The sequence below is a fragment of the Notamacropus eugenii genome, chromosome 1 (assembly GCF_028372415.1).
Source record: "Notamacropus eugenii isolate mMacEug1 chromosome 1, mMacEug1.pri_v2, whole genome shotgun sequence".
NCBI classification, from domain to species: Eukaryota; Metazoa; Chordata; class Mammalia; order Diprotodontia; family Macropodidae; genus Notamacropus; species Notamacropus eugenii.
In genome coordinates this window covers 479,421,259-479,448,916 of record NC_092872.1, presented here as the reverse complement: position 1 = coordinate 479,448,916, position 27,658 = coordinate 479,421,259, and the positions used below count along the sequence as shown (strand labels likewise).

General features: G+C 43.0%; 1 protein-coding gene across 2 annotated transcripts; it reads left to right on the top strand.

Annotated features, from left to right (window-relative positions):
• The first annotated feature begins 623 nt into the window (after positions 1 to 623).
• PTGES2 (prostaglandin E synthase 2) lies at positions 624 to 8,940 on the top strand. 2 transcript variants are annotated; one of them, XM_072632565.1, is made up of 7 exons: positions 624 to 896; positions 2,337 to 2,531; positions 2,837 to 2,892; positions 3,418 to 3,567; positions 5,160 to 5,360; positions 7,450 to 7,567; positions 8,239 to 8,940. In XM_072632565.1, exons 1-7 carry the CDS (start codon positions 639 to 641, stop codon positions 8,365 to 8,367), a joined length of 1,107 nt encoding a protein of 368 aa, XP_072488666.1. In that variant the 5' UTR covers positions 624 to 638; the 3' UTR covers positions 8,368 to 8,940. The 2 variants fall into 2 exon arrangements, with proteins under 2 accessions (XP_072488666.1, XP_072488665.1); XM_072632564.1 differs by having other exon boundaries at positions 2,834 to 2,892.
• Positions 8,941 to 27,658: the final 18,718 nt, after the last annotated feature.

Below are 27,658 nucleotides of genomic sequence, written 5' to 3'. Positions count from 1 at the left end.
CCCAAAGTCCCACTGGCTCAGGCCCGCCATCCTCCAGGTCCCCAACCCAGCGCTCTCCCCCAGACCAAACCACGACGATATCGGTCGTGGGCACCTACGGTATGGACGCGGACTTTGGGCTAGGCGGGGCCGGTCAGGACTTGGGGGTCCTCTTAGGCCAGGCCCGGGAAATGACCTGGGTGACCCCGAGCGGTGACCGAAATCAGACGTTTCCCCGATGGTTCAGTGCGTGAGCGCCCCAGTCTCCAGATCCAGAAAGTCCTGGGTTCTGGGTATCCTCCCAGAGTGACCTTGGACCAGTCACAGAAGCAAGGCTGGGGCCGGCTTCCTCGTTTACTCAGAGGGGGCGGCCTAGACGACCCCAGCGATCCCAGAATGCTCCGCTCGTTCTTCATGGGGGAAGCCTGCCGAGCCAGGGCGGGAAGGGTCGTGCTCGGGGCCAATGCGGCCGCGGCCGCGGCAGGCCGGGCCCTTTCACCAAGCCCCCGGTTTGGCAGCTCAGCGCCACCAGGCCCTGCGGGCCCCGCCTCCTTCCGGGGCGTTTCGTTGCGTAGCAGAGGCCTGGTCTCTTTAAGGTCACAGCTTCCTTGGGTTCTCGAGCCCGCCCGCCTAGAGTGTGCGGCCCATGCGCAGTCAAGATGGCTGTGGCCGTGGCTGCCCTTCGGGCGGGCTGGCGCTACGCGAGGCCGGTGGGCTGGCAGCTGGGCCGCTGCCCGGGCCAGAGCCGGGCCGGGCTCTCCGGGGCGGCCGGGCGGTGGCCCGGGGCGGCGCCCAAGGCGGCCCCGAGGTTGCTGGGGGTGGCAGCGCTGGCCCTTGGGGGCGCCTTGGGGATCGGCCACACCGTGCGGGGCCGTCTGAAGTCCCAGGAGCAGCTGGCCAAACAGGCGGCCCCCGAGGTGAGAGGGCGAGCGGGGGGCTGGGCGGGGGGAGGGCGGGACCCCCGGGGCCTCCCAGGGGAGCGAGCTGGCTGCGGGTGGGGCACCCCAGCCTCAGCGCGCAGCCCCGAGCACCTCACCTCGGGCTCCGAGCTGGCCAGCAGCCTCTGTCCATCCGCTCCCTGCCCCCTGGAGGCACCTTCCGGTGTGGAGGGGGAGGCTCGCTCCCCCTTCTGCAGAGGCACCAGCTTGGGGGTCGGGACACCTGAGTCCTGTCACCACCTAGATGCCTGAGTGACCTTGGGTGAGTCCCGGCCGCTTTCTTGACTCAGGTTTCCCCATCGGTAAAACTAGGGGGTTCGACTTGATGATCACCAGTTCTTTCAGGTCTTAAGACGCCCTCAGATGGAGGGGACCCCCAGAACCACGGCCAGCCTGTTATTTTAGCCAATCCTATTATTTTCTTCCTCTCCCTTCTTTCTCCTCCTGGGGTGCAGTGAGGTGTAGGGAAGGTGGGATTTCCCCGGCCCTGAGGGCTGGATCCTGTGAATAAGGAGGAGGGGGTGTTTGCCACCTGATGCTAAAAAGCATTTAGATAAAGTCTAAGGAGCCCTCATCCAGTTTCTTCTACTGTCGCCAAGGCATTGGGAGGCAGAATTTGATTGTTGAGCAAAACCCCCCCATCCATAGTCATCTTTCTACTCTCCCTCTGACCTCCCTTTGACTGCTGCTTCAGCCATTCTAATAGGTAAGGTATTGAGGGAAATCAGAATGTGCAGTGTAGAGCTGGAAAGGGCCTTAGAAACCTTCTAGACCATTAATTTTAGAGAAGAAAGTACACCCCAAAAAGTCAGGTAACTTATCCTGAGTAACATAGCTTGTAAGGAAGAGTGGTCATTTGAGCTGTCAAGAGTTTTGTGAACTTGTTTTTTGATTTTTTAAAATGGTTTGTTGACTGCAGGTCAATATGATTGCTTTCCTTTGTAATTCTTTGTATTTTATTTTATGCATTTAAGCACATTCGGTTGCTTTCTTTTGTCATCTTCATTTTAAAACTTTATTCTGAGAAGGGGTCAACAGGTTTCATCAGACTGACAAAGGGGTCCATGATACAAACAAGGTTAAGAAGCCTTCGTTTAATTTTTTATAGTTGTGTAGAGTTTTTAAGGGGGTGGAAGGTGGGGAAATAACAAAGTAGATTGTATATTTTTTCAGTTGTGTTTGTGATAGAATATTCATGGATCTATGCTATGATTAAAACTAAAACTGCTTAAAAAAACAAAAAAGCCCTGGTCTACAGTACACTATGATGTTTACTGCATCTGTTATCATGATTGAAGCTATCTTAGATGTGCTTTTTAACCCAATTTCTCCTATAAAAAAATGCTGTTGGGAAAGCATGCCATCCCAGGACTGAACTCTGAGTGAATCCTCTAACAGGCCACTGTCTCCTGTTTATAGCTTGCTGAGGGCCGTCTGCAACTGACCTTGTACCAGTACAAGACTTGCCCCTTCTGCAGCAAGGTCCGAGCCTTCCTGGACTTCCATGCTTTGCCGTATGAGGTAGTGGAGGTAAACCCTGTCCGGAAACAAGAGATTAAATTCTCCTCCTACAGAAAGGTGCCTATTCTGCTTGCCCAGGAAGGAGAATTACTAGTAAGTGATCCTGTCCTTTTCCACCCCCATTTTCCTGGGCCAAAATTGGGCTCTTGGCTCCAGATCCCTATGAAACATAAAACTGGTGTGGGAACAGATAGCTCAGGACTGAAGGTGTTAGGACCTTCATCCACCTCCTCCTAGGATTCTGACCCTTATTCTGACCCCTGACATTCTTCCCATCTTCCTTTCCCTTCCCACTTGATCCATGCCTCTCTAGCCAAGACTATGGGATTAGAAAATGTTTTGACATTTTGTAGAGCCTGACTTTACCCTGAACTAGATGGTAATTCTCTTTTTAGCAGCAACTTAATGACTCGTCTGTGATCATTAGCGCAATCAAGACGCACCTGGTGTCTGGGTAAGGGGCCTTTGCAGAACCATAGAGTCTGTAGGCTAGAAGGGATCTCTGGAGGTCATCTCATCCATCCTGGACCTGCACTGTGGGATGGGGGTGAAGATAGGCATTAAAGTTTGTCCAGGCAAACTGGATGGAACAACTTTCTTCATGAAGCTATTCCAGTGTTCTGTGGCTCTTGAGTTAGGAAGTCCTTCTGGCTGTCTATACTAGGTCCCTCCTATTATATGTATTTCATCCCATTTTATCTGCAGATATGGGGAACAGGTCCACTGGAAAAATTCTTCATGGGTTTAAAATTGAACCAATTGCTATAAACTATCCTTACAACCCCACATCTCCTCCAGTGACCTTGGAGTTACTTATAGTTTTCAAGAGACAGAGGGAGTTGATGGAACAGCAGGCTTGTAGAACAGGGGAGATACTCAAACAGCTTGGCTGGAAGGTTAACCCAGTCAGGGGCTCATGTGGGAGGGGCAGTGCCCAATGGGAAGGGCGGCAGAAGAGCTTATGACTCTGATTCTCTAGGAAGAACCTGGAGGAAATCATCTCCTATTATCCACCATTGAAGGCAGTGAATGACCAGGGGAAGGAGGTGATTGAGTTTGGCAATAAATATTGGCTCATGCTGAATGAGAAGGAGAGACGGCATCTCTACAGTGGAAAGGAAGCTCAAAAGTAAGTTGTGAGGAGGTGGGGGGTAGTGAGAACAGGAAGGATCATTTTTTTACTTTGTGGCCGCTCGCACTGAGGCCTCCAAGATGAGAGGATGGTTTAGTGGAGGTGCTCTCCTAGGACAGGGGCCTCTAGAGAGTTCAAGAACCCAGTGTGAATTTTTTTTCTTTTCTTTCTTTCTTTCTTTGGAGGCAATCAGGGTTAAGTGACTTGACCCTTACAGCTAGTAAGTGTGAAATGTCAGGTCAAATTTGAACTCAGGTCACCCTATCCACTACGCCTGAGCCAGTGTGATGTTATAGAAAGAATAGGAAACCTGGAGTCTGGACTGGGCATCTGAGCCTGGCTCTACCACTAACCCACTGATCCCCTCTTTGGACCTCAGTTTCCTCCTCTGTAAAATGAGGTGATCTAATTAAATGATCCCTAATATCACTTCCAATTCTAAGTATTATTTTTTCTTCTAATCTAATTGCCAGTTGAGAGCCGGTCTATTTCAAAGCCAGGCAGTTAGGTGGCACAGTGGATGGAGCACCAGGCTTGGAGTAAGGAACACTCATCTTCTTGAGTTCGAATCTGGCGTCAGACATTTACTAGATTTGTGACCCTAAGCTTAACCCTGTTTGCCTCAGTTTCCTCATCTGTAAAATGATCTGGAAAAGGAAATGATAAACCACTCTGGTATCTTTACCCAAATGGAGTCAGGAAGAGTCAGATATGACTGAAAACAACTGAATAATAACAGTTTCTAAGCCATCGCACATTGACGGGCTTCAGCTCCCTCAGTTATAAACTGTAGGGGTCTTCCATCTCTAGTTTTATGATAGGTGTTAATTCTACCTAGGCCAGGTGACTAGACCTAGATGTACAGAGTGGATAGAATGCTGCTCCTGGAGTCAAGAAGAATTAATTTCAGATCTAGCCTCCGATACTAACTATATGACCACTACCTGCCTCAGTTTCTTCATCTATGATGCCCCAGGAGGATCAAATGAGTTAGCATGTGTACAACACTTTGCAAACCTTAAAGTGCTGTAGACATGCTAGTTATTGTTCTTATCGCCACTGGGAAGACTGTCCTTTATTTAAAATAAGTCATGTGGTCTTACCAAGAACCCTCTTGTTTAATCTCCACATCCCACCCCATTCCCCTCCTCCCCCCTGCAAAACAGATGGAGTGACCAGTAACAGAACCTTAGAAGAAAAAGGGCAGGAGGCTGAGCTGGGCCAGGGAGGGTCTGAGCCTTCATCCCATTCACCCAACATACAAGGAGAGAGTAAGGCATTTATATCATACTTTCCTTGTATGTGCTGGGCGCCACACTAAGCACTTTACGTGTCTTATCTCATTTGATCCTCACAACAATCCTTCAAGGTAGGTGCTGTTATTATCCTCCTTTTACAGTTGAAACTGAAGCAGACAGAGGATAAGCGACTTGCCCAGGGTCACACAGCTAGTCGATGTCTGAGGCTGGATTTGAACTGAGGTCTTACTGATTCTATCCATTTTACAGTCTAGCTGTCTATAGCTTCACACACATATGCACATGCACACATACACATACACACACACACACACACATATTTCCCCATAGGGAGGAAATGAAGTGGCGACAGTGGGCAGATGACTGGCTGGTGCACCTTATCTCGCCCAATGTCTACCGAACTCCTGCTGAAGCCCTGGCTTCCTTTGATTACATTGTCCATGAAGGCAAGTTTGGAGCTGTGGAAGGAGCAGTGGCCAAATATGTGGGAGCAGCCGCCATGTTCATCATCAGCAAGAGACTCAAGAGCAGGTAAGCAGGGGCACTGAAGATTTCTTCAAGGGTCAGTGTGAAGTCTCCACTTGTCATCAAGTTAGGTCTGGTTTGTGGCCTGAGTCCTAAACAGGAAATAGGGTTTCCTGTTCTTCAGAGTGGAGATCTTTGAGGGACACATGATCCTTCTGAGGATCAGAATGGCCATCTCCTCAGAGCCAGGATTACTTTGGACTCTCACATGGCCCTGAAGAAGTAAGTAGGGAATCATATGGCCATGGACTAAATGGTAATTCTCTTTTTAGCAGCAATTTCCGTAACTAGGAGTTCTTTTTTTAAAATTTATTTATTTACTTTTAGTTTTCAACATTCACTTCCATAAGATTTTGAGTTCCAGATTTTCTTCCCATCTCTCCCCTTCCCCCACTCCAAGATGGCTTGTAATTTCATATAGGCCTCTACATATACATTCATATTAAGCCTATTTTCACTTTAGTCATGTTGTAAAGAATTAGAACCAGTGGAAGAAACCACAAGAAAGAAGAAACAACCAAAAAAAGAGTAAATAACATGCCTCCATCTGCATTCAGACTCCATCAGTTCTTTCTCTGGATGTGGATGGCATTGTCCATCATGAGTCTTTTGGAGTCGTCTTAGATCCTTGCATTGCTAAGAAGAGATAAGTCTGTGAAAGTTCGTCATTGCACTGTATACAATGTTCTCCTGGTTCTGCTCACGTCATTCAGCATCGGTTCGTAGAACTCTTGCCAGGTTTTTCTGAAGTCTGCCTGCTCATCATTATTGAACAATAGGATTCCATTACATTCATACCACAGTTCATTCAGCCATTTCTCAGCTGATGGGCATCCCCTCAATTTCCAGTTCTTGGCCACCACAGAAAGAGCTACTATAAATATTTTTGTACATGTGGGTCCTTTTCCCATTTTTATGATCTCTTGGGGATACAGACCTATAAGTGGTATTGCTGGGTCAAAGGGTATATACCGTTTTATAGCTTTGGGCATAGTTCCAAATTGCTCTCCAGAATGATTGACTCAGTTCACAACTCCACCAACAATGCATTAGTGTTCCAGTTTTCCCACATCTTCTCCAGCATTTATCATCATCCTGTTTTGTCATGTTAGCCAATCTGATAGGTGTGATGTGGTACCTCAGAGTTGTTTTGATTTGCATCTCTCTAATCAATAGTGACTTAGAGCATTTTTCATGATTATAGATAGCTTTAATTTCTTCATCTGAAAACTGCCCATATATATCCTTTGACCATTTATCAGTTGAGTAATGACTTGTATTCTTATAAATTTGACTCAGTTCTCTATATATTCTTAGAAATGAGGACTTTATCAGAGACACTGACTGTAAAAACTGTTTCCCAGTTTTCTGCTTCCCTCCTAATCTTTGTAAGTAGGAATTCTTGCTGGAAAAGTAGGTAACCTGTCAATCCTGCCCCTACCCTCACAGTACTGCTTAATCCCTAATTTCCCAATTGCTAGAAGGAGCTGGAGGATCACAGTGGTGGGGGAAAGTGGTTTGAGGAGAGGGGCGCCCTGGACCAGTGTTGGGGAAAGCCAAGGAGAGCAGGGTGTAGTTACCATCTTTTGTCCATTCTGGACTAGAGCAGATGACCATAGCAGGGAGAAGGAAGCCTCCCTTCCCCATCCCAGGCTGGCCCTGCTTCTATTCTGGCTTTGCTGTGACGTGCCTTGGCAAGCCATGGCCTAGAAGTCAGCACACCTGGGTTCTTTCCAAATTAATCGTGTAACCTGAGGCAACTCACTTCTCCCTGGGACAGTTTCTTTCTTTATGAAATACGAAGTTTGGACTTGCTAATCTCAGGTCCCTTCCAAGTCTAACAGCCTTCCCATGATCCTGATCCTCTAATGCCCCTCATTCCACTCATGATCCCAAAGATCCAGGAGTGGTTGCATTTGTGAGAAGTGCTCCTCCCTATCACACACATTACCCCCGCAACTGTGTATGATTGTGTGAGCTGCATAGGGCTGCTCTGCTCTCACTGGAGAAATGGCTGGGGCTGGGATGGTGCAGTGTGACCTGCCTCTGGGGCCTGTCTAACAGCCTCTGAAGGACAGGGCATTCCTCCCCACAGGCACCACCTCCAAGATGATGTCCGAGAGGACCTGTACCAGGCAGCGAACCAGTGGGTGGCAGCAGTTGGCGAGGACAGGCCTTTCATGGGGGGCAAGGAGCCCAACCTTGCTGACTTGGTGAGAAGTTTAGGGTGTCCAGGGGAGGGGTAGGATCATTTTCTGGGCTAGGATCCCCTATCTCAGTCTTTCACAGTGTTAGATTTGGAGTCTGAGGAGCAGGGCTCAAATCTTGGCTCAGCCACCTCCCTCCAAGGTCACATGGGTAACCTTGGATAAGTTATGTAACATCTCACAGCCTCAGTTTCCTCCTCTGTAAAATGAGAGTGTTGACCTGTTAGGTCCCTTCTACCTCTAAGCTGTGATCCTTTGATTTAATAATAGCATGACCTGGGGCAAGTCATTGCCTTTTCTAGAGCCTCCATTTCCTCATGTGTAAAATGGAGATAATTGTTAATAAGGTTGTTGTGGAAAGTGACCTATAAATCTTAAAAGCACTTGGAAAATCTGCCTTGTTATTTCCTAACCCCTGGAAAGGGGTAAAAAAAGTCCCAGCTGCCTTGCCAGGGCTATGTCTGTTTCTTCTAGAGGACCCCTACCTAGACATCCTGACTTGTGACCCTAGTTTTCCTGAGGCCCTGTCTCATAACCAGCTTCCCTTTCCTTCCAGACCTAGTGTCAGGACCAAAAGATGAGATCCCCCCAAGGTTGGGATTTTTAAAAACTGTGTTCCTCTGTGCTGTTTGTGGGACCCAGAATCCCTGTAACAATTCCTTCTCTCCCATTGCCAGGCAGTGTATGGTGTGCTACGTGTGATGGAAGGTCTGGAGGCCTTTGAGGACATGATGTGCCACACTCGCATTGGGCCCTGGTATCTTCGGGTGGAGAAAGCCATTGCTAAAGCCCAAGGAAACTACTGACTCCCTGGTGCTTTCCTCCCATTGGGGCTGAGTATAAGGGACCTGTGGATTCTAGAGCCATGGGAGTGTGAGAAGGCAGGAAGGTGTGTGAAATCCTCCCTTCCTCCCTCATCTAGCTCCCTAGGATTGAACTTTGAGCCAACCCTTTTCTGAGCGTGGGCAGGCTCTTAGAGCCCTGGCCTGTGGAGCTGGGGAAGGAGCAGAGAATCTTCTTTAGGTTTGCCTTGATCCCAGGGAGGTTGAGATCCCTACTTAGAGCTCCTGGCCTTTCACTATTTATTTGTGGTCTTCCTTGAGGGCTTCAGGGACCTCTCTCCCAGTCTGCCCTGGTGGTTCCTCTGGACTCTTGAGTGTCTGGGAAGGAAAGATCAGGCAAGGGCCCTGGAACCCTGAGGGAGGAGCTATGGAATTCTGAGGACATTTTCTGGGAAGTCCCAAGTTCCCTGGATTGAGGGCCAGGTAATTCTTTATGGCCCAGGTCTCCTTGCCCTCACTCAGAGGGTCACGGAGGGGGAAGGACGCCTCCTCAACTGTGAGTCATGTTTGCAATAAAGAAATGGTTTGCTGTTTCAAGGCTGTGACACAAATTTGTGATGGAATTATGAAATATAGCATGCCGATGAGTCTCTTACACTTTAAAATCCTAAGCTGAGCCTAGAGCAGGAGTTCTTGACTTTTTGTGTGTTATGGACCCCTTTGGTAGACTGGGGAAGTCTGTGGACATTGTCTCAAAGTGATGTGTTTAAATTCATAAATAAATACATAGTATTACGAAGGAAACCATTTAAATGGAAATACAATTATCAAAAAATATTTTAAGAGCCTCTGATCATAGGCCGAGTTAAGGGGAGTAGGTGTTTGCTGCCATTGGATCACTTTCTAATTCTCTTACCAGGTGAGGCAAACATGACTTCTTCTGCCTGCCTGCCTTCAGGGCTGGGGTTCTTTTCTTCCTCTCATGAGGATGTGTAGGGTGGGACCTTCATGGGCACTTCCATGCCCATACCCGCACACAGATAATTTGAGATGGCAATTAAAATATTGAAGTTGTGACTAGGATATTTGTTCTGGAGGTAACTTGATCTTGAAAACCTGAATGACCTCAGGAAAAATTAGAACTGCACATATACTGGCTTTCTTTGTATAAAATCTTGGGGATGAGCTACACATCCACCTAGGGTGTCTTTAATGAGAAATGAGAAGGTAAAGGAGGACCTTTAGTCCTAGGACCCCTTTATACTCTTAAAAATTATTGAGGACCTCCCCCCACACCAAAGAGCTTTTTGTTTATGTGGATTATACCCATCAATATTTATCATATGGCAAATTAAAGCATCTTAATATTATGAAAATAGATTTTACTTCATAAATCCCCTAGAAGGGTCTTGGGAACCCCTAAGGTTCCTCAGATTATAGTTTGAGAATCATTAGTACAGAGAATACAAGATGGTTGATCAGTTCCAAACCTGTTGACTCTAGAGGAAAACATAGCCTTAAAAACCCTCCTCTCATGGGTATGATGGGTATGTTAAGCTCACTTGAGATTCCTTCACAAATACAACTACAAATGACTCCATTCAGGGGAGACACGAAATAGGGAGGTAAATGTTTGCTCACTGAAGCTACTGTCATAGAGAATGCCCTTTGTAGGAGCCAGATGGAAGAGACAGTCCTTGATAGTGGACCCCTCCAGACACTCCAGCTCGTACGTGCAGCAAGCTCAGAATATCCAGGGCTCCTCAAAAGAGGCCTCACAACCACAAAGGAATAAATCTGATGAATGAAGAATGCCAATTGTTCAGTGTATGTTGTGTCAATCTATCAAGTTAGCACATCAGTTCATCAGAAAACATTTACTAAACACTATCAGGACCTGTTCTAAGTACTGGAGAGACAAAAAACGGTAAGAAGGGTTCCTGTAAATAAGTAGATATGTGTATAAGAGATATAGGGTATAGGGGTTGCAATCTCAGAAGAGAAGGCACTAGCAGTGTCATGGTGAGAGATGGCATAGAGTTACCAAGAGGCCCCCTGGAGAAGGTAGAATTTAAGGTGGGACTTGGAGGAAGCCAAAGGAACTAAGGCATCTATAAGAAAGTCTCAATTTGTGTGTGCCAGACAACCAATGTTATGAGGCCTTGGGGACAGGGGATAGAGTGTTGTGTTGGATGTTTGCAGAGGAGAGGAATAACATGTGAGAACTGTAGGAAGGTGCCAGGTTGTGAACTTTAATGCCAGATATCTTGGAGGTCAAGATTTTATCATATTATTTTTAGAATTTATCAAGCACAGCAGTGACATGGGTAGGACCTACCCTTAGAGAAAATTAATTTGGCAACTGAATGGAAGATGGATTGTAGTGGAGAGAGGCTTGAGGCAATCTGGGACAAACGCTGAAGAAGGACAGTGAATTGGACCCGGAATTGACCTGGAGGAAGAGAATGGCCTAGAATGAATGTGGAAAATTGCAAAGTACTTTTAAAGATCTGGCTGCTTTCTAGAGCAAAGGCCCCTCTCTTAAAAGGAATCTTGCCCCAGCCACGCTATGTGGGTACAAATGCAGAGCTCTCCAAATAATCCAATGTACATATAATCCAGAGATCAAGGAAGATCTAATTAATGGGTACAAGTAGTCTGTAGTTTACATCCAGTAATATCCCACCAAAATATTATTGGTCTCTTAGCCAAAGCAGGGGACAGCAAGACAGCTGTGTGCTCGGAGGTGTTACGAGGCTCAAATGAGATCATGGATATAAGATATGTTGCAACCTTTAAACCCCACTCTGAAAGCCCATTGTTACCACTCTGGTTATGAGTTCGCTCCCTGATTCTCTTATTCATTTGCTGAACTCAAGCAATAAAAGGGTGTACTCGTAAATGTGTAACCATCAGCCTCTCAGACAAAAACACACGAACACACTTTTAAGTTTCTTCTGCACTATTAACACTTTCTTAAGTCTAGACAATCAATAAAGCAATAAATCAAGCCCTGATCTGAACAGCCCATTTCTGAGATTTGAATGCTCATGCTGAACATTTCACAGCTGACTCATAGTACAGTTAAGAGGAGGCCCCAGAACACCCGGTCTGTGCTCCACTCACCCCCACACCATTGAAAAAGAAGCAGAGAATGTATATGGAAGTGTGCCCATTTTATGTGGTGCTTCTTTTGTCCAAAATAAAAATAATTTTTAAAAAGACAGAAGCAGAGAAAGGCCTATGCTGTGTAGCCTTGTCCGGGAGATCATCTGGGTGGGATTTCTACAAGATAATGACAAGCAGGCAGGGACATGTGGTCATCTGCACCCATGGAGGGAATACCATCTCCCCAAGGGCTCACCTATAAAACCTGAATGTAATTTATTTTGTAATTATAAATCTTAGACACAGAGGGCAGCTTGGGAAAATGGCAAAAATTGCCTGACTCGGGAATCTGTAGACCTAGAGTTCCCATTCTGCCTGTTATTAACTATGTGATGGCCCTCTCTTTCTCTCTCTGCCTCTGTATATCTCTCCCTGTCTGTCTCTCAGTCTCAGTCTCTCTCTCCCTCCACTAACTCCAATCACCCTCCTCCATAAGCTTGTCCTGGAGGCTGCAACTGTCACAATAGGAAGCCTGTCTAAGGGGCTGTGGCTCTCTTCTCCAGGGGCCAAGTTCAATAACACACCCTCTCTGCTTAGGGAGTTTTACCACAGTCTGAGAGCAGTACTGGGAGCTACCCCTTTGTGGCCACATTCTGAGAAGGCAGAGGGGCAAAAATGTGCCCCCTGGGATAAAAGTCCATCATTGTGCCTTGAGCTGGACAAATTCTGAGCATTGCTACCACACACACCCCTCTCTCCGGCCGCCCCCCAGCCACTACCAACTCCCCCCCACCCCATGTACATACACACAGAACTGCTCCCACCAGGTGGTCATGCCAGGTATTGCAACTATGGGGAAGAAGAGTTGTTCTGGAGATGGTCCTTTCCCCTAATTTAAAATTTAAAAAAAGAATTTTTATTCATTTTTTAGGTTTTTTTTTTAAACCAGGCTTTCCCCAGTAACTCCCTTGAAATTCTCTCTTAGGGAAAAGTCCAGGAAGACTTGTGTGAACTGATACAAAATGAAATGAGCAGAATCAGAATAATTTATATAATAATAGCAATTTGATCACAGCAATGTAACAGCGTGATAATCTCCTTTGAAAGGCAGAATAACTGATCGGTACAATGCCTGGCTGTTCACGATGAAGCAGGTTGGTTGGCTGTTGGCCTTGGTTCTCGAAGAGGACCAAAGTGACATCACCACAATACAGTGAAGTTTCAGTGTGTCCGACTGTGGCTGATCAGACCAATACAAGCTCGGAATGCTCTACCACAGGTTGGGCACAGATAGTCTATGTGAATAGTTGGAGTAGGTACTCCAAATTTGCGCATCCTATGTTTACTTTGAGCTGTCTCAATTCTGCTTTGCTCATAGAGCACAGCACCCTTTCTAATGTGAACACACCATTCTGAGTGGTCCTATGCCAGTCTCTCCCATGTTGCACAGTCAAATCCAAAGTTATTGAGAGAGACCTTGAGAGTGTCCTTGTATCTCTTCTTCTGACCACCATGTGAGTTCTCCATAAAATAGTCTTTTTGGCAAACGTACATTTTGCATTTTGCTTTGGAACAATATGGCTAGCCCATCAGAGTTGCGCTCTCTGAAACATAGTTTGAATACTTGGCAGTTCAGCTCGAGCAAGGACTTTAGTGTCTGGTACCTTATCCTGCGAGGTGATCCTCAGAATCCTCCTAAGACAGTTTGAATGGAAGCAATTCAGTTTCCTGGCATGGCGCTAGTAGACTGTCCATGTTTCACAGGCATACAACAATGAGGTCAGCACAACAGTTTTGTAAACCTTCAGTTTGGTAGTCAATCTAATACCTCTTCTCTCCCAAACTTTTCTTTGGAGTCTCCCAAACACTGATCTAGCTCTGGCAACGTGTGCACCAACCTCGTTGTCAATGTGTACGTCCCTGGAAAGTAGACAACCAAGGTAAATGAACTTATCCATAGCACTCAACACTTCTCCATTTGTTGTAACCGATGGTTCCACATATGGATGGTGTGGTGGTGGCTGATGGAGCACCTGTGTTTTCTTGGTGTTAATTATTAGGCCAAAGTTAGCACAGGCAGAAGAGAATTGATCCATACATTGTTGCATTTCAGCTTCAGAAGCTGCATTGATGTACAATCATCAGGGGTGTAGGATGTGTTCAGGGAGAACCAGTACCTTTGGTGTGATAGATGCCAAACGCTTTTTGGGGCTCTTTCCACCTTTGGTGTCCACCTGTTCCATCCAACTCTTGCCTGTGGCTCCAAGAAGCTGCAGCATGTGCAGCGGTCACACCCCGGCAAACCATCTTCAGCAGATGGGCCAAACCAGGTTGAGGGTAACCAAGGGTTCTCAAACCTGTTGGTGAGTTAGGAGAGTGTCTACCCCAAGCATGTGAATGGTGGAATGGGCCGATGAGAACGTTTTGTTCCAGTAGTCATCAAGACAGATGAAGCAGGCGATGTGGAGCACTTAGAACTTGGTTAGACACCAAAGACGCCAAGGTCACCCACTGTATCCTGAGCCATCTGCAGGTGTTTTGAGTCTGTCCTGCCACTGGACTATGATGACCTCGGAGGAGAGAGTGAGATGATGAAGCATGTAATCCTCTTATGGATAGAGAGCTGATGGACCTGCAATGCAGATGGAAGCATATTTTCTTCTTTTTCTTCCTTCCATGTTGACTTACCTGACAATTTATCTACAGAAAAGAGGGAAGTGGGCCACGTTGTCTGGTCTCTCAGTTCATCCTGAACTGTAACCATTTTAAGAGGAAGGACTGTGTTGTTTATTTTGTGGAGAGAAATAGGTGATTGTGAGAACTGTGTAGCCTGAACTGACAGGATTTGGTAACCGATAGTGTAGGAGGGGGAGGGATTAAAGAAGGAGACACAAAGATGACTCCAAGATTGCAAACCTGGGTAACTGGAAGGATGGTGGTATCTTAAGACAGAAATAGGGAATTTGGGGTGATGTGATGCATGAAAGATGAAATGACTGAAGAAACAAAAGTTTGATCTGACCATATTGATTTTTTTTTTAAAGATTTTTTTTCTTTTGGTATAGGCAATCAGGGTTAAGTGACTTGCCCAGGGTCACATAGCTATTATGTACCTGAGGCCAGATTTGAATTCAGATTCTCCTGACTCCAGGGTTCTTGCATCATCCATTGTACTGTCCCAGGATATCAATTTATTAAGCAATGAATGACAATTGTCCACTAAACCAGGACCAGACTCTTCAGCTTAGGCCTGGACTCCAAATACAGGGAGAGACAGACTTTTATACATTAAAAATAATTAATCAAATAAGGCCATTTAATTAAAAGGTCAAGTTGAGAGAGAGAGATCAAATAGATACAATTTCCTTTAGTCAGAAAAGGAGGTGTCCCATTCCCCAAAGTGTCTGTAAGCAAAAGATCATGGAAACCATAACCGATTGATTGGTATGGGACCAGTTCAGATAAGACATATGGGTTGCTTGGATGTACAATTGTGAGAAAACTTCTTACATCTTTGGATCTGATTGGGTTGTTGGGATTCTGGTCAGCATAACCTAGGTCCTTAGGTAAAGGTCTCTAAGCAGCAGGTAGAAGTAGTTTAACATCCCAGCCATGCTGGAGTAGCTTCAAATAATGCAATAAGGTTTTCTCCCAATTCCCACAATTATTTAAAGTTTTGTCACAAAACAGAATTTGGATTAGACCCATAACTGAGTAGAATGGAACTGAACTAACTCCATAATCGAATCACAAGATGGAGTCAGTCATAAAGAGTGATACGGTAAGAAAATTAGGGGAGCAAGTGATAGTTTACCTGTCAGATCTATGAATAAAGGAAGAATTTATGACCAAACAAGAGATAGAGAACATTATGAAATGCAAAATGGATATTAATTAAATTTGAATGTTTTTGCACAAGCAAAGCCAATGTAGCCAAGATTAGAAGGAAAGCAGAAGCTAGGAAACAATTTCTACAGCCAGTGTCTCTGATAAAGCCCCTCATTTCTAAAACATATAGAGAACTGAGTCAACTTTATAATAATACAAGTCATTCTCCAATTGATAAATGGTCAAAGAATATAAAAAGAAAGTTTTCAGATGAAAAATTAAAACTATCTATAGTCATGTGAAAAAAATGTTCTAAATCACTATTGATTATAGAGAAATGCAAATTAAAACAACTCCAAGGACAACATCACACCTATCAGATTGGCTAATATGACAAAACTGGAAAATGATAAGTGTTGGAGAAGATGTGAGAAAATTAGAGCATTAATGCATTGTTGATGGAGTCATGAAGTGATCCAACCATTCTAGATAGTAATTTGGAACTATTTATAGCCCCAAAGGGCTATAAAACTGTGCATACCTTTTGATCTAGCAATACCACAACTAGGTCTGTATCCCAAAGAGATCACAAAAAAGGAAAAAGACCGACATGTAAAAAAAATATTTATTGCAACTCTTTTAGTGGTAACAAAGAATTAGAAATTGAGGGGATGCCCATCAATTGGGGAATGGCTGAACGAGTTGTGGTATATGTAGGTAACAGAATACTATTGTTCTATAAAGAATGATGAGCAGACACTTTTCATAAAAAGCCTGGAAAGACTTGCATGAACTGATGCTGGGTGAAGCGAGCAGAACCAGGAGAACATTGTATACAGTAACAGCAACATGGTGCAATGACCCACTTGGATAGACTTAGCCCTTCTCAACAATGCAAGGATCTAAGACAGCTCCAAAAGACTCATGATGGAAAATGTCGTCCACATCCAGAGAAAGAACTATGGAGTCGGAATGAAGATTGAAGCACACTGTTTTCTCTTTCTCTCTTTTTTTTCTTTGTTGTGATTTTCCCCTTTTGTTCTGATTCTTCTTTCACAATATGACTAATGTGGAAATGTGTTTAATATGATTGTGCATGTTTAGCCCGTATCAGATTGTTTGAGGTCTTGGAGAGAGAAGAGGGGAGGGAGAAAAAAATTTAGAACTCAAAATCTTATAAAGGTGAATGTTTAAAACTATATTTACATGTAGTTGGAAAAAATAAAATACTATTAAGTGGGGGAAGATGGAGTCAGTGTCCTTCAGTCAGTTCTCACAATTAACTGCTTGTTGTCCTAATCCCCTCATTTCCCTCAATGAAGAATGGATTTGGGCTGGATGGCGTGGGGGAGGAGAAACATGAGTTCTATTTTGGACTCTAGTTGAGTTTGAGATGCCCATAGGAATTTGATGATGTAGGACTGGAACTCAAGGGGCTGGATGTATATAGACCTGGACATCAACCAAGCAGAGATGACAATTGAACCTATGGGAGCTGATAAGCTCACTAGGGAAGATATTTTAGAGAAAAAGGAGAAGGCCTAGGACAAAGCCTTGGAAGACACCCAGTTGGTGGGAAAGAGAAGGATGATTATTCTGGAAGGGAGACTAATAAAGATCTTCCAGATGGGCTGAAGGAGAACCAAAGAGAGTGGTAATATGGAAGCCAAGGGGAGGAAAGTGTGTCTGAGAGAGATGGGTGATCTAAGATCTCAAAAACTCAAAAAGGAAAGATGAGCATGTAGCAGTGAAAAGTTATTGGTAACTTCTGAGAGCACAGTTTCAGTAAAGTATTATACTTGGAATCCAGATTACAAGTGGCTGGAGAGGCAGTGGGTGATGGAGAAATGGGAGCAAGAGTTGTTGACCCTTTCTAGGAGTTGGACTGTGAAATAGAAGACAATAGCTTGAGGGGTAGCAAGGTCCAGTGAAAATTTTGTAGGGATGGAGAGATCTGGGCATGTTTGCAGGCAATCATTGACCATTAGAGAAGGGGAGGGAATGATGGAGAAAGTTCCCAGAGGAGAAAGGAGGAAATGTGATTAAAAGTGTAACTTTGGAAGGGAGAAAGACCAAGGCTTCATCGAATACTGAAGCTACAGTTTTCTCATTAAAGTAGGTCATTTACTAAGAGGTAGGATTTATCCAGATTTTAATTTTTTGTAATGGAGCATGGCATCCTCCCCTGTAAAGAGACTTAAGTGTTTCCCTTGTTGTAGACAAAGGTCCAGAGCCAGGGGTCAAGGGATTCAAGGCAAGGTTAGACTACTTGATCCTTCTCTTGTCTTCTTCTCTTTCATCCTCCTCATGGGTCACGTAAGGTTGGGTTTGCTTTATGTCTAGAGGGGCCTTGGAGGACACTGACCTCATGTCCCCTATCAATACTGGAAAAATCCCCAGGCTAGGGGGAAGATATTCAACGCACAACTATTTCTTATTTATTTTAGGCAATGCAGTTAAGTGACTTCCCCAAGATCACACAGTTAGTGTCTGAGGTAGGAATTCACCTCAGATCCTCCTCACTGCTGGACCAGTGGTTTAACCACTGTATCACCTAACAGTCCCTCATTACATGTTTATGAAGTACCTACTATATGCCAGGTCTTGGGCTTGGCCCCTGGGCTAACAAAGACAAAAACTCAGTGAGCTTATATTCAGTTGGAGGCAGGGAGGGAAAGGTAGAAAAGGCAAGTGGTATCTTCACAAGTAAGTATAGTAGGAGTTAAATGGAAAAGAAATGGAATATAACTAGCAGAGAATGAGTAGAAGAGAGCAGCTGAGCTGAAACCAGAAGGAACACAAAAGATTCTAAGAACAGTGGTGAGAATTAAGTACAATCACCGGGATCAGCCATGATAGGTAATCACAGTAATGGGCTATCGTATTCTGTATTAATTGGGAAAATATTATTGATATCTTTTATTTTCATTTCCTGATGTACCCTCCCAAAATCCACTGAACTATGCCTTATAACAAAGGAAAACAGTGAAGTAAAATCAACTGACCCAGTGACCACGTGACCATGTATACCACATTCCACACTCCAAGCTCTCCACCTTAATGGGAGGTATCAAACACAACTGACTGAATCTAACCTTGACCCCATTCCTAGACTCATGAATTGCCAGAGACTGACATTATCACTTCAGCCTCATACTATTTTTCATATGGTCCTAAACTCTCCCCTTCTGGATTCCCTAACTTTCTCTATAGACTTTCTGTTGTTATTCAAAACATTTCACCTTGTGAAACTGCAGAATGTCCCAATCCCTTTGCCCCTGTAGCCCCTGTCCCTCTGCCCAAATACTTCATAAGAACCTCAAATCCAGCCCCTCTTTGGCCTCCCCAGCATTTACTGCTTTGTAGAATCCCCGTTTCAACTCCTTGTCCCAACTAATGATCATAATTTTTTGCTACATTGAGTGCCTTCAAGTTAATTCAGGTTCTCAGAGGGCATGTTTCATCATCTGTGCTCTGGAACGGAGATTTATCCTTATAACTCAAACGAGGTTTGTATAAGATAGGGGGGAGAAGTGTCAAACCAAAATAGAAAAGAGAGCCACCAGATTATGCATAAGAACCTCTATTAACTTGGGAAACCACCTGTTGACATTTTCTAAGTTTTACTGTATTTTTATTTACTTAGTTTAATATTCTGCAATTACGTTTTCATCTGGTTCATCCCCTGTGTGAGTATGATACCTCTGGGGTAGAGTATTCAAATACCCATAAAGTAGGGGGAGTGCTTAGGTAACTGTCACCAGTAAGACTGTTATGAAGCCTGGTGGGACAGTGGAAAGAGAAGCTGTGCTAAGTCTGAGACCTTGAGTTCTTCCTGCTCCTGCCTCTGCAGCTTCTTGCCTGACAAGGCTTGGACAAACTACTTGACTGCCCTGGGCTCAGTCCCTTTTCTGTAAAATGGAAGGGTTGAGCTAATTGTCTTCTGTGGTTTCTTCCAACTCTAAATCTGTGACCCCATAAGGCTGTGTTTGCAAAGAGTTTAGGAAATCATCCCAGCAGCAAGCAAGGACCTCCCTCCCCATTGTCTCTTTGACCCCTAGGAACTCCTAGGCTCCTCTAGGCTGGGCCTGGAGTTCAAAAGGTAAAATCCCACTTTCATTGAACATCCCACAAGCTTAGCACATATTTGACGCATTATTTTGATCCTGTCTAGGCCTCTTGGCTTGTGCTTCATTTCCCATTAAGATTCCTATCTCCTTTCCTATTTCTTGTGACCCAAGGGAAACATACTTTCATTATAGTCTAGAGCACAGGAAATCATATAAGAAATCAGAATTAGAAAGGCACAGTAATAAAAGACTGGGCTCTGGTGCACTGCTCAGGTCAGCCATTTTCATGGCAGGCTGTAACCATCACAGCTTTTATAGTTGAGCTCATACCCAAGGGAAAAAAAGTTCCCAGAAGTTTTTGGCAGAGGAGAGCCATTGCTCATTTCAACCTAATATCACAGTCCTAAAGTGGTGGAATGGGAAGTCTTGCTAGTTCCCCATTAGCTCAGGAAGCAGTTTTTCCCAAGGATTCTGCTTCTCCTATCCAGTTAGGATGCACTATTCATGGAGTGCTGGTCTCAGAATCCGGAAGTTCTGCATTCAAATTCAGGCTCAGATACTTCCTAGCTGGGTGACCCTAAGCAAATCACTTAATCTCTCTATTCACCTCAATTTCCCTACCAACAAAATGGGGATAAAACAGCATTTATCTCACAGGATTGTTGTGTGGATCAAGTAAGATAATATTTGCAAAATGTTTAACATAGTGCCCGGCATACAGTAGGCATATCACAAAAATGCTCATTCTCTTCCCCCTATCCCCAAACACCTTTCTTCCTCTTTCAACTCAGTAGTTTGAAATACAGTCTCCCTTTTCCGGGGTTAGGCTCCTATAGGTCACAGCTTTTGATGGCCCTAGCTGACCTCAAGAGAATGAAAGTGAGGGAAACTTGGACAGGATGCCACCAAGCAATCCAATGGGTTGCTTTTAAAAGCCTGACCGCGTGATATTCAGCAACACATTGATTACTTTAACATCTGGGCTACTTCCTCTCAACCACCTGCTTTTATTCCCTGGAGAGGATAGATGCGAAGGTTAAATAGAAGAATATGGAAAAAAGGATCTGCGTGCACAGACTCATAGGCTTCATAATTAACCTGTGTTTGGTTGCCTTTCGGTGTTGTGTTCATTTACGTCATTGCTATATTTAGACACATTTATTGTTCCCATGGTTCTATTTCCTGCAACAGTACATAAAGATTTACTAACATTTCTCTGACTTCCTCATATTCATTCTATTGATGGGGCCCAACCATGAACAATGAACATCTCTCCAATGATTTAAAGCTTCTTTTACTTCTGTGAAGGTGTCTTATAGTTGTAGCTCATAGTTGTATATATCTGGAGTGTCTCTTGATAGATTAAATCTCAGATATTTTATTCATCTGTAGTTATTTTGAATGGAATTTCTCTTTTAACTTCCTCCTAGTTTTTGTTGTGTATAGAAAAGCTGATGTTTTTTGTGGGTTTATTTTGTAGTCTATTCCTTTACTGAAGCTAACAATCCTTTCGATTTTAAAGTTCTCTGGAATTTTCCTAATAAGCTATTCTAGGATCTCAGACTCATAAATTTAGTGCTAGAAAGGAGCTATCAAGGTTAGCTCCTTTATTTTATAAATGAGGACACTGAGGCACAAGAAAATTAATTAACTTGTAATCACAAAGGCAATAAGGATCAGAGGCAGGATTTGAACTTAGGGCTCCTGACTCCACTGATTCCACACTGTTATTGTTATTCCTACGATTGTGTTAAGTTCTTTTTCCTGATTGTCTGCAGAATTCGAAAGTTTGATGTAGGAATTGTTAATTTATCTTAGTGTATGAAGCAGAAGGTTGTGTGTGTGCATTCTGAGCACAATTTGTGGATTTTTTCAACTAGCACTTTGTTTTCTGTGTTCACAAGTTTTGGTCAGTTTTCTTAAATTATTTCTTACATCATAGTATTCATGTTTTTTTGACTTATCATGTTCTTCTCGAAGACTATAATTCTTAAATTGCCTCTACACAGCCTGTCTTTGAGATCATTACATTTTGCTTGTATAGATATCATTTTTTCTTTCAATGTTATTTTTTTTTTTTTGCTTTTCTTCTTTGTGATCATTCCTCACTTCTTTGCATTTGCCTTCCCAATTAGTTGATCTCTCTTTTGTTTCTTTGATGAGGTTTACCACCATGGATTCACTGTTTTCCCTTTTGTCTGATTTTCTGTTCTTCTGAACAAGAGGTCATGCCTTCTGCTTTCATAATTCTTATTTCTCTCTTGAGCTTTTTGGGCACATTTGGATGTGATTACATGATTTCTTGGGCACAGGGTCCTCTGTCTCATTAGGTATTGATATATTTTAAATATTTAAATATTTATTCAGAGGTGTATGAACTTCTTTGGAAGATCTGGAGATCATGTTCCCTTCTGCTATCAATATCTTCCCTGTTGCTTTATCGACTTATGCTCAAGGTCTTTGAGTTTTCTTCCTCCTGAGATCTTTGGTCATTTCAGTCTTTTTTCCTTATACTCCCCTCCCTGTTGCTCACTTTCTAACTCTTTCTCCTCTGATGGAAGCTTCTCCAGGAGCTGGGCCTCAAAGATGTCTCAGCCTTGTCTGACGTGAAGAAATTCTCTTTTTACCAGTTTTTGTTTCTGCCTCAAGCAACTTTTTGGAGAACAGAACTGGCCTGGTTGGGGCTAGTAGTGGGGAGAGGGAAATGCTACATCTTTTCCTTCAAGTCTGGTGTGACTTCATGCATAAAACCACTCTGTGCTGGTTTTCTTTGTTCCTCAGTTCTCTGACTGAGCACTGGTGCGGTATAGCCCATTGGAGTCTCAGGCAGAATAGCCTCCCTGCTTACACAGGGTCAGGGGAAGGTGGGAGGGTCAGAGTTGAATTCTGTTGCAAATCCATGGATCAGTGCAAGGTGTTCAGTGGGACAGGGAGTGTTGACTGAGTGATTTAGGATTAGAGATCAGTCTTTTATTATTAATTCATTAGATTGTTGCCCTGTTAGAGCTCTTGGTGGTCTGAAACCACAGAAAACAGCTGAATTTGCTTTATCTCTTATGAGGATTGGGAAAAAAAAATGTCTAGTTCTCCATCTTGTTGGTCATGTAGTTTGATATACCAATAGGATAGGGGTTCTTAACTTATTTTGTGTCATACACTCCTTTGGCTGTCTGGTGAAACTCATAGATCTCTTTTCAAAATAATGTTTTTAAATGCATAAGACATATAGGATTATAAAGGAAATCAAATATATTGAAATACAGTTATTAAAAATGTTTTTTTCAAGTTTGAAGTTCCCCGGTTAAGATAATTTACAATAGACATCTAGATGGAGATGTTCTTCAGGAAGCTGGTGATGTGAGACTGGAGCTCAGGGAAGAAATAGGACTTGAAAGATGAATGTGGTTGTCATTGGTGTAAAGAAGGTCATTTAACCTATGGACAGTGATGAGATCACCAAGAAATTGAGTATAGTAAGAAGGAAAGCAAGCACACAATAGAATCATGGGAAATACACATGCTTATTTGGGTGGAGTGTATTCATCCTTCATTGCCGAAGAAGACCACACCATCAGAGAAATGATGATATGATTTGCACTTGACTTTGTTTTGAGTGAGGGAGGGCTGTGCAGGTCACCAGCCTCACTTTTCTTCCAGAGCCATTTGAATCCAGTGACCAGATATTCATCAGGATGACTGGAGATGACCCAGGATGAGGCAATTGGGGTTAAGTGACTTGCCCAAGGTCACACAGCTAGTGAGTGTCACGTGTCTGAGGTGAGATTTGAACTCAGGTCGTTCTGACTCCTGCACTGGTGCTCTATCCACTGCACCACCTATCTGCCCTAGTGGGTGGAACAGAAATAATGATACAACTAAGGGAACTAAATAGGAATTACCAGACATGTAGGAGAACCAAGAAGGAGCTGTGTGACAGAAAATGGGGGGAAGTGGGTAGGCTAAGAGACTGTTAGATGTGGGAGGGATTTTATATCCACACACATATATATTCTATGTGTATATAGGATGTTTAATAATAAAACACAAAAACATAGAATTTAAAAATTAGTAAAAACTTTAGCTTGGATTTCATTTAGTCTAGTCCCCTGTGGTAATCTACTCTGCTGCAAGAGAGCGTAGCATTCAGTGAAGTAGAAAGAGCGCTGGCTTCTGAGTCAGAATCATTCCTGCCCTGTCGATCAGACAAGGGTATTGGTCAGGAACAAATGAGATAATGGAAGTAAAAGTGCTTTGGAAACAGCAGCACATAATGGGAAAGTAAAGTATTGTTAATGTCACTGTGATTAACTTCAATACAAGGCAGCACATGCTGCATTTCATAAAAGAGGTATGAACAAAGGACTATTGTATTTTATCAGAGAGAAATTCAGTCATGGACTGGGATAATCCAAGAAAACATCATGGCAGAAACGATCTTCGAGCTAGGCTTTAGAGAGGAAAAATAGGATTTCATAAGTGGAATTGGTAGGAAGTCATTCTTGGTGTTTACTTACTTGTGTGTATGTTGTGTTTCAGTAAAGTGTAAATTAATTGAGGGCAGTAATTCCATTTTTTGTTTCTGTGTGACTCACTTAAAGTTGCATATGTATGTCACACGTCTCCCAGGTGACATTGGAAGTATTGGAATAGCAGTCCACACTGGTCGTGAGCTCTACTTTCTGTAAGTCTACCGGCTAGGACCCAAAAGCCTTAAATCACTGAATGGGCACTGCTTCTGACAAGCTGAGGCCTGGGAAAGACCTTAGCTTAAAAAGACCAATGCCTCCCACTGCATCTGGGATCATCGCCAGTGGTCTTGCCAGGTCTTGCCACTGATGACTCTGGAGGAGAGAGTAAGACTGATGACTTTGCATAGCTCGGCCTCACTTAAGTTCAATTCATTTGTAAGTCAAGATATCACCCTCCTGATATCATTGGTCCTTCTTCAAGAAGGAAGGACAAACAACATAGCTAGTCCACAGAAAAGGAAGCGGTCAATTCAACTAGAAAGCGAGTGTAATATATAGTCGGTTCACCAGGTGGTGCTCTATTCGAGCTACTGGTCAGGGAGCTGTTAGGAGAATACTTAGACAAGAAATTGCCTCTCAGTCCAGTTGTGTGGCTGAGTAGGTTTAGATTCGAAATTTATTCTAGGAAAAAAGACAGTGGTATATTGCTCTGAATTATAACAATTATAGAACTGTCCACCATATAGTGTCCACAGTGCTCTCAAACAGTTTATTGTGCAAAGAAGATTAAGGAGAAATTTAAGAGTTAATCTGTGGTACACTCAATCCCCATTGCCTTGTGCTGATTGGTTCAACACCTTGACCGACCTTGGTCTGGGAAGAAGTTCCCAGTCTACCCAGCACCTGAAAGTCATGGAAGGAATTAAAAGTAGGGACTGTGCCTCACACAGTGCCCGTACTAAATAAATGTTTATTGATTGCTTATATTTCCAGGAATGGGAATGAGAGTGGGCAGTTATCCTAAGTGAAGGAAAAGGAAAGAGACAAAATGAGTTTACTCTTTATTTCACCTTCTAGTGAAATTTTTCATAAGTTTCCCTTTCAGTCCTAATCTGTTCTCATCTCCTTTCTTCTGCAACACTGGTCATAGCATCATAGATTTATTTATTTATTAAATTTTATTTTATTTTCAGTTCCAAATTCTTTCCCTCCCTCCAACTCTTCTACAACTGTTGAGAAGGCAAGAAATACAAAAGCCATACAAGTATGAAATCGTGCAAAATCCACATTAACTATTTTCCAGAGGTAAAAAGGAAAACAAAGAGGAGAGAAATTCTACAATCTGCACTCTGCACCCATCAGTTCTCCATCTGGAGATGGATAGGATTTTTCATTGTTCATTGATAACTATGATGGGTCATTGTTATGATCAGTTACTAAGTTATTGATCAGAGTTACTAAGTCTTTCATAGCTGATTTCAATATCATTATAAATTGTCCTCCTGGTACAGTTCACTTCACTTTGCATCAGTTCATACAAGTTTTCCCATACGAGTTTTGGTTTCTGATACCATTCCTTTCATCATTTCTTACAGCACAATAGTATTCCATCATATTCTGACACCTTAACTTATTCAGCCATTCCCCAACTGATGGACATACACTTACTTTCCAATTCTTTGCTACCACAAAAATAGCTGCAATAAATATTTTTGTACAAATAAGTCTTTTTTGTTTTTCTTTGACCCCTTTGGGATATAGATATAGTCATAATATTGCTAGGTCAAAGGGTACACACAGTTTAATCATTTTTGGAGTATAGTTGGGTATAGTTCCAAATTGCTTCATTGGACCAGTTCACAGTTCTACCAAAAGAGCATTAGTGTAACTATATTCCTATATTCCCTCCAACATTTGGGGGATCATAGATATAGAGTTAGAAAGGGAACTTCGGGGTCATATGGCCCACAAAATAGAGAATTAAGTATTTTCTTCAGCCCCCCCCAAAAGAGTAATTATGTTCAAAAGGTAGAAGAATTACAACTGTCTCCACAGGTCAAGACAGTAAGAAGCCTAATAAGACAAGAGTTTTATGAATTAACAGCAGAGAATGTGAATCCATAGAATTCTCTCAGCACCCACACTCTGGCAGGGCACTTAGCTCTATCCCCTGGCTTGTTTGTGTTCTAGGATCCATTCAGCCAGTTTCCTTGCTGATCCTGTAGTCTCTGCTAGTACTTTGCCTCTGCCCTCACCCAATTATTATGTGGCAACAAGCAACAGATCTCAATTCTGCTAACCTACTTCTATGGAGGTGGAGGTACAGGAAGATGGGAGTGAACTCTGCCTGGGGCAGTACTATTTGGTCAGAGGACAGAGGGAACTGGGGCAGAGGGCCAATAAGAATAGGAGATTGGCATCTAGCTAGAACCAGTTCTGTCCACTCAGAAGTCACTTTGGACAGAGAGTGAGGCAAGTGAAAAGTGAATTAATTCTCAATGTGGGAGAAGGATGAGACAGTTTTGTGGTATGGCTTCCAGGTACCTGACAGCAAAGAAAAAGACAGAAAACAAACAATAGAGGGATAAAAGGAGAAAAACAGACAGCAAACTAAAACCATCACAGATCTTAGAAGGAAGAAAACTCAGTTACAAACCTAGAACACAAGCAGATAAGTCAACAGAGAAGATATTAAAACAGAAAGGAAGATGGCTACCAAGACATCTCAATGTCTGAAAATATCCAAAATGTTCCTGAATGATTAAAGAGAGAAATTAGAAATCTTGGAAGAAGAAACTAAAGGGAAACAAATGGCAGAATTTATGGCCTATACCACAGAAATAATTAGTAATATAAAAAACTTAAACCAGTGGTGGTAAATCATTCCAAAGAAGCAAAAGAGAGAACAATTGGCTAGAAATACAGATATATTCAAATGGAAGGACAATGTGGAAGAGGAGAAATAAAAAGCAAGTTAAAAGTTAATATGATCTTGATACAAGCAAAACACATTTATCTTGTAAACCCTCCAGAGAGCAGCTAGGTGGTGCAGTGAGTAGTTCTGGGCCTGGAGTCAGGAAGACTCCTCTTCCTGAGTTCAAATCTGGTCTCAGACACTTCCTAGCTGGGTGACTCTGGGCAAGTCACTTAACTCTGTTTGCCTCAATTTCCACATCTGTGAAATGATCTGGAGAAGGAAATGGCAAACCACTCCAGTATCTTTGCCAAGAAAACTCCAAATGGGATCACAAAGAGTCAGACACAATTGAAAGGACTGAATACAACACACAGGCCCTCCAGAAGAACATGACAAGTTAAAAAGCCTGAATGTCATAATTCAAGGAATAACATAAGGAAACTGCCCCAAACTTTTTAATATAGAAAACAAAGTAGTAATTGAAAGTATACATAGATTGCCTCCAGAAAAGAACCTTATTCTGCAAACTCCAAGAATGTAATGGTGAAATTTAACAATTCCAGTGACAACAAATTCTGCAAAAAAGCCCAGGAAAAGTATGTTAATATATGAAGAAAAAGAAATTATAAGAATGTAAGACTATTCTGCACCCATCAGAAATCACAAAAGGGAATGGAATAACATTCCAAAAAGCAAAGCATCTCAAATGGAAACCCTCAAAATACCTGAGTCTAATCATAAATGAAAAAAGAATAGACATTCAATAAAAGAGAGACATTTGAAGCATTTTTTTTTAAAAAGCCAGATGTGTGGATTATTTGATTTGTAAATCAATTTGTAAATTTGTAAAACGATGTTAGAAGAACCATGAACTAAACCTCACAACTCCTGGATGTATTGCATTTTTATGTAGATCCAATATA